The sequence below is a fragment of the Scylla paramamosain genome, chromosome 2 (genome assembly GCF_035594125.1).
Source record: "Scylla paramamosain isolate STU-SP2022 chromosome 2, ASM3559412v1, whole genome shotgun sequence".
Classification (NCBI taxonomy): domain Eukaryota; kingdom Metazoa; phylum Arthropoda; class Malacostraca; order Decapoda; family Portunidae; genus Scylla; species Scylla paramamosain.
Genome location: NC_087152.1, coordinates 17,352,501 through 17,362,500, shown reverse-complemented (window position 1 = coordinate 17,362,500; position 10,000 = coordinate 17,352,501). Strand labels below are relative to the sequence as shown.

The following is a 10,000-nucleotide window of genomic DNA, read 5'->3' as shown; positions in this document are numbered from 1 at the left end:
CAGGGCTGCCACACAGGAACAAGCTGGTGGTGGGATCCCGCTGGCTTTGCTGAGCTGGATGCGCCACACTTACTGAAGCTTTCACCAAAGAGGGTTTATATGATAAGAGGCTCAGCTGTTGTGAAACGCTGCAGCATGGCGACGGTGGTGCTGCCTTGGTACCTTGGTGGTGAGCGTGGAAAAATGTGAGTTTGTGTTTCGTTTTAGAAGGGAGCGGCGGGTGGAGAGGTGTCTTCGTATTTTACTATCCTACAAGAGAAATAGGGAGGAACTGGTTCTCAAATAGACTGTTAGATGAATGGAATAGACTCAGTGATTGGGTTAGTAGTGCCGAGTCATTAGGGAGATTTTGAAAGATTAGACAAATTTATGGATGAGGATGATAAGCGGCGATAGGTAAGTAGGATTTATACAAGAACTGCCAGGTATTGACCTAACGGCTTCTTGTAGCTGCCCTTATTTTCTTATGTTCTTATGTTTATGTTGTGTAACTTATCAGATAACCTCATAAGGGATGGTATGCGGCTGGTCTGATTTTTTCTTTGTGTTCCTTTGGGTTTCTTGGTATAGGGAAACGGGAAACAAGTTACAGCATTCATGGTAGGTTTCTGATATGAACAGAATGGACATGGGGATTTCAAAGACAAGATCCTTTTCATAAGCTAACCATCACTCCTTTAGTGGACAACGTATAAACAGTGGTATCAGTTAATTTGATGTCTGGTGCCATTGGTGTCTCGAATCAATAGGGAACTTTAAGAGGATATTAGATTACTTTATGGGATAGAAAGATAGGTGGATATATATTAGATTACTTTATGGGATAGACAAATAGGTGGATATAGGTATTTAAAAAAACATATGAACTTAAGAAAATAAGGGAGGCTGCAAGAAGACAACATGAAGTCCTTTTTCATTTATACAGGAATTGCCACATGCAGGCTTACTGGCTTCTTGCAGCTTTCCTTATGTTCTTATATTTCAATGAGTGATAGATGAAGAGATTATAATGCCGTTAAAACAATACTGAACATGAAGACTCCAAAACTAGGAAGAGAGAATGATTTCCATCCCGTCAGGAGCACAAGCTGGCATCACCCAGCCTCCTCCACACGCCTGTCGCTCACATTCTCCTTCCCTTCCCTTCATTTTACCATTTTCGTGCCACCTTCCTGCCCGCAGTACACGACTCACTCACTGATTCCTCCACTCCTGTCTCTTACTGTCTGACCGTCGCCACTAATGATGCTCTATTATACATGAAACGCCTCTCATGGTACAGTTGCAGTCATAAGTCGAGTAACCTGCGCTCACTTCCAGTATGTTTAGCGTTTACTCCTTATCTTTAGTCATTTGTCAGAAGGAACTTGTCATATCAGAGGCTTGTAGATCGAGTAAATTTCTGCATTCATTTTCACTGTGTTTAGTATTCATTCCTAAACTTTAAAATCCTTGAGGTCGAGGGAGAGACGCAAGACAATGGAAATAAGTGCAGGAAGTTATACTCAATTTCTGGCCATGAATAAACTCGTACTTAAGCTCTTGGGTTGTTCCTTAGGGGAGGCAGCCAGGCAGTGAGTCCTCTGAGTGGTAATGTTCCGAGCTGACTGTTGCCTGGTTCTCACGCGACGCATATTTAGAGTTACATGTATCGGATTAGTGCATGTGATAATATCTTGATGTTTTTAATAATAGCACACATACACACACACACACACACACACACACACACACACACACACACACACACACACACACACACACACACACACACACTCAAACACACTCAAACACCTCTTCATAACTTCTTAGACACCAACTGTTTTTCCACCTCAACTTACATCACCAAGAAAAAAAAAAAAATCACGTGCAATAACTCGTGGCAAGAGAGTCATGCTCACCTGGTCTTCTTGGTCCAGGTAATGGTTGGCGTGGGGTTCCCTGAGGCGGAGCAGGGGACCGTGGCAGACTTGTTTCGGGCTACATTGACGCGCCTCTCAGTCTCGATGTGCTCCGGCCCGTCTGTGGAAGTAGGAGAGGGATGAGAATCGGTAGAGAGGGAGAAGGAGGGAAAGCCAGAGAGACAGAGACACAGAGACAGAGGCAGAGTGAGGGTATTATACATCATTAACACCTAAAAGCGAAAACTAGCTAAACTTTTAGACGAGGAGACAGGGAAAAAATGGTTTTAGCGACTTAGAGAGAGAGAGAGAGAGAGAGAGAGAGAGAGAGAGAGAGAGAGAGAGAGAGAGAGAGAGAGAGAGAGAGAGAAACTAAGAACATTATCTGATACTATACACCATATACAACTAAAAGCAAAAACTAGCTAAATTCGAAGACGAAGTGACAGAGGAGTATCTATTCAGGGACTCACAGAGAGAAAGAGACAGACTAACGGCATTAATTAGAAATGTACACCATATACATTTTAAGCATATACACCTTAAGACTAAAGGCTCATAGACGGAGAGACAAAGGGGTATCCGTTCAGCGAGTCACACTGAAAAACAGACTAAGGATATCAACTGGAATTCTACACTTTAAGCATGTACACCTTAAGTCTAAAGTCGGAGACTAACTAAACGCATAGACGAAGAGACAAGGGGATATTTAGTGACTCACACTGTACGTTGAGGTAGAAGTTGGAGGCAACGGTCCCGCGGGGGCTGGTAGCGGTGACCGTGTAGTTGTTGGAGTGCAGGCGGTGGAGGGGCCCCACTCGCAGCGCCCCGTCCCCGCCCGTGCCGTTCCCGATCTCCTCCGTCCCTCGCCGCCACTTGTACCTGCGGTGGAAGTTACGTGTAGTACCAATGATGTTATTTTTGTTGTGTTAGTTGGAGAGTACAGGTTTTGAACTGATGAGTGAGTCTGCTTTTTTTTTGTTTTTGTTTTAGCGCCTGATATTATTATTATCATTATCATTATTATTATTATTATTATTATTATCATTATCATTATTATTGTTATAATAATAATAATAATGATAATAATAATAATAATAATAATAATAAAAATAATAATAATAATAATAATAATAATAATAATAATAATAATAATAATAATAATAATAATTATTATTATTATTATTGTTGTTGTTGAAGTTGTTGTTGTTGTTCTTGCTGTTGTTGTTGTTGTTACTACCACTACTATTAATACTACTGCTACTACTACTACTACTATTACTACTCTACTACTACTACTACTACTACTACTACTACTACTACTACTACTACTACTACTACTACTACTACTACTACTACTACTACTTCTACTATTATTTCTACTACTCCCAGGTGTATAGGAACTTGGGTAAGTTTATATATATATATATATATATATATATATATATATATATATATATATATATATATATATATATATATATATATATATATATATATATATATATATTTTCCATCTCGAAACTTTTCCCTTTTCGTAAATGAATTTTAGCTACACACACACACACACACACACACACACACACACACACACACACACACACACACACACACACACACACACACACACACACACACACACACACCTATACCCATACATATAAATCCCCACAAAAAAAAAAAAAAGAATCAGTGTGGGCTTACAAATTAGCACAAACCAAGAGAACAACCCTCTGACGAACACACACCACACTGCCACTCGCTGTAGCCAGGGTGAGCATTGCCGGAGCTCCGTACTTACTTGACAGGACCTGGGTTGGCTTGGGCCTTGGCGATGATGGTGAGGTTGTCCCCCTCCACGGCGTCCACTCTGCCTCGCGGGGCCTCCACCCACACCGGGGCGTCTGTAAACACGGGCACGCTGTTTATTGGTTGGCTTCACGCACTCGTTTTGCATTCGTTTGTTCGTTCGTTTGTTTGCAGTTTTGCATATGTGCATTTATTTAATTTGCCTCCTAAATGGTTGGGAAAATGTGTGCTTCAGTGTGTGTGTGTGTGTGTGTGTGTGGGTGGGTGGGTGGGTGGGTGGGTGGGTGAGAGAGAGAGAGAGAGAGAGAGAGAGAGAGAGAGAGAGAGAGAGAGAGAGAGAGAGAGAGAGAGAGAGAGAGAGAGAGAGAGAGAGAGAGATTTGATGGAATGACTGGTTAATAGTCAAGCTCATGGGATGGTTGGCCGGCTGACTGACTGACTGACTGACTGACTGACTGACGTGACTGACTGACTGAATGAATGACGGAGTAATTCATCCCGTCATAAATAAAATGATCGGCGTGCGCTGCTCGGCCTCATGCTGGCCAGTCTGTGCTGCGGCTGAGCGTGAACGGTTTATATTTATCATGTCTATCAAATCAACGGGACTGCATAGCGCTGTACACACATACACACACACACACACTCTCTCTCTCTCTCTCTCTCTCTCTCTCTCTCTCTCTCTCTCTCTCTCTCTCTCTCTCTCTCTGGTTGTTTAATTTCTTCAGTCAGGAAGTAATGCATCACATGAAGCCAGGGCGCAACACAACACACTAATCCAACATGCAACACACTTCAGTTAACCAGTACACAGCACCACCTTCTAGTAAACCAGCAAGAACTAGACAAACCCAGGCGCAGCACAACACAGTAATCCAACACAACATAGGACATTAACCCAACACGCAACACACTTTAGTAAGCCAGTTCGAAACACACCTCACTGAGACAGGAAGTAACGATCTTCACTAAGCCAATAAACAACATTTTTTTCTATAAGACAGTTTGCAGCACACTTTACAAAACCAGCACGTAACTTAACACAGTAACCAAACACGCAACAGACTTCACTCTCCCATTTCGGAATACACTTCACTGAGTCAGCACGCAACACACAACACACAAGCCACACATTCGCAACACACGGCACTACATGTAAGCCACACAACACACTAAACCAGTAGTACGCAACTTAGGTAATGCAAAACTAAGCCACACAAAGCGGAGAGGGATAACACTATGCTCGGAAACCTGAGAGAGAGAGAGAGAGAGAGAGAGAGAGAGAGAGAGAGAGAGAGAGAGAGAGAGAGAGAGAGAGAGAGAGAGAATATTTCATGTTTGAATTTTCATTAATTATTTATTATTCATTTATTCATGGAGCGTAAGAATGCCTCTCCCAAAACTGTATCTTAACTGATAAGGGTTTTTTATATTTTTTTTTAGAAGGTGGTGGTGGTGATGGTGTGTGTGTGTGTGTGTGTGTGTGTGTGTGTGCGTGCTTGCTTTGAATTTTACTTACTATGTTTCATTCATTCATTCATTCATTAATTCATTCATTCTTTCTCTCTTTCTTTCTTTCTTTTTCTTTTTCTTTCTTTCCTTCCATCTGTATTTTATTTTCTTTATTTTTTCTTCCTCCTTTCTTTCTCTCTCTTTTTTCTCTCTCTTTCTTTCTTTCCTTCTTTCTCTCTTTTTTTCTTTCCTAATGTTATGGTATTTGATTCATTCAACTTGTCAGTTATAGCTTCGAGGTTTCCTTCAATACATCAAGAATAATATGATAGAGGCAAAGAAAAGGATCGTAACTTTGTTAATGTGACGTGTATGATGTGGTAGTCAGTAAAATGTGATAGATGTGGCAGATGATGACTATTCAATATAGCAGCAACAGTGGTAGACGGTCACTGTTTCCCTACTTTAACTATTGTGGTGGACAGTCACTGTGCTGGAAATTTTAAAAGCGTCGCTCCATAGAATCCTTTTCAAATGTACAGCTCAAACCATGAACATAAATAACTGAAATCTATCACATCACTATACATCACTTAGACGCATTTTGAGCTGCACAAATTCGCAATGATGAGAGATGAGTAAACAAGAGTGGGTGGGGAAGCGAGCGAGGGTGCTGAGGAACGAAATGAAACAGAATCAACTGAGATCTGATGCGTAAGAATGATGTACTGCCTCCTTGCTGTGAGATATGAGTTGTTTGGGATTTATGGAGGTGTGTGTGGGAGGGGGGTGTATGAGAGTAGGAGTGGACAAGACTGAAGTTATGGTTATGGAGAGGACGAGGCAGCGGCGAGGCGGATTGTAATAGTGGAGGAGGTGAATGATGGCTCACTGTTGATCCATGGAATGAGTGAGGGACATGACTGGGGAATGAGATCAGTGTTGTGAGAACAAGAGAGAGAGAGAGAGAGAGAGAGAGAGAGAGAGAGAGAGAGAGAGAGAGAGAGAGAGAGAGAGAGAGAGAGAGAGAGAGAGAGAGAGAGAGATTAAATCTGCCGTAGTCATTAGTAAACATTCTGTACCTATTCCTGTGTTTTTCGTTTTTCCTTAGTCTTAACTTCCCTGATTTTCTGCCATCCTTACTAAATTTGACAACTGATTCTTTATCCTCTAATTACTACGGGTGTCTGCAAATTTAATCACGTGCCAAATTTTAGAGTATAATTCTAAAAGACATTACTGACAGACAGTATAAGAAGTGATGCAACAACACGAACCATATTAATACCTACAGTTTTATTTCAGTTCAGGTGATTTTTTTTAGGACTATTCAGATAAAAAAAAAGTGTTGTCTTGTTATTAGTGGTCAGAGGAAGAAGAGTATTAATATTGAGAAAAAACGGCAAAAAAAAAAAAAAAAAAAAATGCCTGTGTGACTTGACTTCCTACTGTGACTACACGTGTGGATAATACAGTGATATTTGCATTAATGTGAAGGAGAGGAATACAGTAACAGGTGGCAGAAACATTCTTTTAATAGACCGCTGTACTAAGCTCGGTGCGCAAACACTTTCAGTCTTTCCATTATTAATTCCTGACAATTAACAAGTGACTTCCGTATAAAATAATATGTATACAATATTTTCACTTTCCCTATGTATTTTGAAGACTTTCACCTCGAGGCTTTCTTATTTGTTATTGCCTGACTTCAGCGAGCTTTTTTACTTTACTTTTCCTCTCCAGGAGTGTTTTATAATTGCATGAGCTGTCAGAAGATGTTTGTTTCAGCTGTTATGAGGCTGTTCCTTCATGATTCATGAAGTAACATATGTGTGTGTGTGTGTGTGTGTGTGTGTGTGTGTGTGTGTGTGTGGATGCGCGTGTAGTTGTATATTTCATAAACTAATTTTTTCCCTACTTTGCGTCAGAATAATTAACACAGTCTGAATGGTGGCACGTGTTTAGGCGGAGCCCTGCTACCTCCGCGGTGACTGGGATATTAGGGAGAGAGAGAGAGAGAGAGAGGGAGAGGAGAGGAGAGGAGAGGAGAGGAGAGGAGAGGAGAGGAGAGGAGAGGAAAGGAAAGAAGAAGTCTTGGCTTCCCGCGATGCCCTCAACACAACTTTCAATTGCAACACCGAACTCATCAACAACTTGGTCGAGGTACTTCAGCCGTCTCTTTCAGCAGCGTAAGGGACGGCGGTGTGGCGGCGAGGGGCGGGGAATGAAGACAAGAAGGCGAAGGGATGAGGACGCGGGAAAAATAGGGACACGAGACGAGAGGAGAGGAGAGGAGAGGAGAGGAGAGGTATAGATAACGTCTTGGTCCGCGGGGTTTGGTTCGGTTCCGGTGACCTGCTCCTGATATTGCCTTCAGTGTTGGATGTTTTGAAAGCAAACTAGAACTATTCAGAGTCCTCTTGGTGGGTGAAATACTGGTTGTTATTTTAAGGCATGCCCTTCATCTATTTATTTATTTATCTATTTTATTTTTACTTCTGGTCTTCATGCAGAGAGAGAGAGAGAGAGAGAGAGAGAGAGAGAGAGAGAGAGAGAGAGAGAGAGAGAGAGAGAGAGAGAGAGAGAGAGAGAGAGAGAGAGAGAGAGAGAGAGAGAGAGAGAGAGAGAGAGAGAGAGAGGTTGTGTATGGACAAAATTGGACAACTGTAAATGATATATGGTGTGTTTAATTTGCTTTCCTGTAATTCTCTCTATAAACTGACTAACTAGCTGTGTGTGTGTGTGTGTGTGTGTGTGTGTGTAGGTAGATAAATAGCAGGTAGGTCGGTAGATAGATGGTAGGCACCTGCACCATTACATAACTCCTAGTATTTTCCTTCTTCTTAAGCCAGTCCTTCCGCTGCTGTCACTTCTCTTACACAAGTCTTGTCAGTTGCCTCCCTCTGCTGGGTTCCATGCGGCTGTCCACCACCACTACCACCACACACACACACACACACACACACACACACACACACACACACATACACACACGAGGCAGTCAATGATTCCTCGGCTAAACTCGTTCCCCGTCCTTCTCGCTTCACTCCTCCCTTTCCCCCGCCCTCCTAACCTCTTTATTCCCTTTACAACCGCCCAGAGTTCCCGGAGACATTCCTGGAAAACTTTCCCTTTCAGCTCCTGGGGCGTGGAGGGTCAGGGGGAGGAAATTTCAGTGAGGAATTGGGGGTAAGGAACTGGAGGAGAGGAAGGCAGAGTTTGGGGGTTTGAGGAAAAGGATTGCTGGGGGAAAAGAAGAAGAATTCCATCGATGTTTTGTTGTGCATTTAATCTATCTTTGGTGTGTGATTCGTCTCTCTCTCTCTCTCTCTCTCTCTCTCTCTCTCTCTCTCTCTCTCTCTCTCTCTCTCTCTCTCTCTCCAAAAAACAAGGGCGGGGCAGGAACGAGAGAGAGAGAGAGAGAGAGAGAGAGAGAGAGAGAGAGAGAGAGAGAGAGAGAGAGAGAGAGAGAGAGAGAGAGAGAGACAGGAACACAAGCGGCAGGTCAGGCAGGGCGGGCAGGGCGGACACCACTAGCACCTCTTTAAGACGGGTCCGCTTAAATGATAAAATAGGTCGAATCATAATTTTACATTGACGGAGTGCGAACTAAAGACGGATTAAATTTCCTAAGGGCAAAGGAGGAGGGAGGAGGAGGGAAGAAGGAGGGAAGAGGACTTGACTCATCTAGCTCCCTCCCCACCGTGCCTCCTGTGCTTCCCTCCTGCCTGCCTCCGTCCGTTTTCTTTCTTTGGTGGTGGGAGGCGGCGGAATGCACTGCAATTGCAAAGCCGGGATGCCTCCACACACCTTGTCTGCAGCCTTATAATGACGTATTCTGAGACCAGTGAAAGGAATGGCGGAGTAGGCGATGGAATAGAAGCAAAGACGAATAGGAGGAGGAGGAGGAGCAGGTGGAGGAGGAGAAGGAGGAGGAGGAGGACGAAGGAAATTTACTGAAAAGATAAGAGCAGGAGGAGGAGATGGGTGGGGGAGGGGGAAGAGTGGAAAAACAGCAGCGGAGAAGGAGGAGGAGGAGGAGGTGATGGAGGTGGAGGAGAAAGCTTATTTGAAAGGAGGAGAATGCGGAGGATGCTGAAAAAAAAAAAAATAGCAAAAAGGAGGAGGAAGAGGAGGTGGAGGGGAAGAGGAGTGAGAAGAGGAGGCAAAGAGTAAAAAAAGAAGAAAGAAGAGGATGAAGCAGAGAAGAAAGCTTATTTGAAGAGAGGAGAATGCGGAGAATACTCAGAAAAACAAAATAAAAGAGAAGAGGAGAAAGAAGGAAAGAAGAGATGGAGACAGGGGAGAAAGCTTATTTGAAAGGAGGAGAATGCGAAGGATGCTGAGAGAGAGAGAGAGAGAGAGAGAGAGAGAGAGAGAGAGAGAGAGAGAGAGAGAGAGAGAGAGAGAGAGAGAGAGAGAGAGGACGGGAAAGCAGCAGCAACAGTAGCAGCAGAAGGAGCAGGAGAAGACAGGGTGGAGGCAGGAACGCAGAAACAGATGGGGGGCAATAGCAGGAGGGTCTCTGTTTAATTGGGTTTCGTGAGGAGCGAACCGTTTGCTGGGTGATGGACTTGAGAAGGTCAGAAGTGGCTTTGTTTTCTCTGTTATGCCACCAAGAGAACCCCAGCGCTGGGAATGAGAAAGAAGAGAAAGGAAGGCGAGGGAAGAAAAAAAAAGGAAGGGCAAGGGGGAAAGAATGCGGCCATGCTGAACTCTGGTGAGGAAAGAGGGGAAGATACAAGGAAGAGACAGGAAATGAGAGGGAAAAAAAAACGGAGGAGAAAAAAAACACTGCCTTGAAGGACTCTGGAGAAGAAAAAGGGAAAAGTACAATG

General features: G+C 43.3%; 1 protein-coding gene across 2 annotated transcripts in view; it reads right to left on the bottom strand.

The window, feature by feature from the left end:
* LOC135111091 (nephrin-like) overlaps nt 1–10,000 on the bottom strand; it is an 87,338-nt gene that overhangs the window by 24,102 nt on the left and 53,236 nt on the right. For both annotated transcript variants that reach the window (XM_064024026.1, XM_064024035.1), the window contains exons 10-12: nt 3,703–3,805; nt 2,623–2,783; nt 1,902–2,022 (exon numbers count right to left, since the gene is read on the bottom strand). In XM_064024026.1, the coding sequence (XP_063880096.1) occupies nt 1,902–2,022; nt 2,623–2,783; nt 3,703–3,805 (385 nt within the window). The remainder of the gene's footprint in view (nt 1–1,901; nt 2,023–2,622; nt 2,784–3,702; nt 3,806–10,000) is intronic.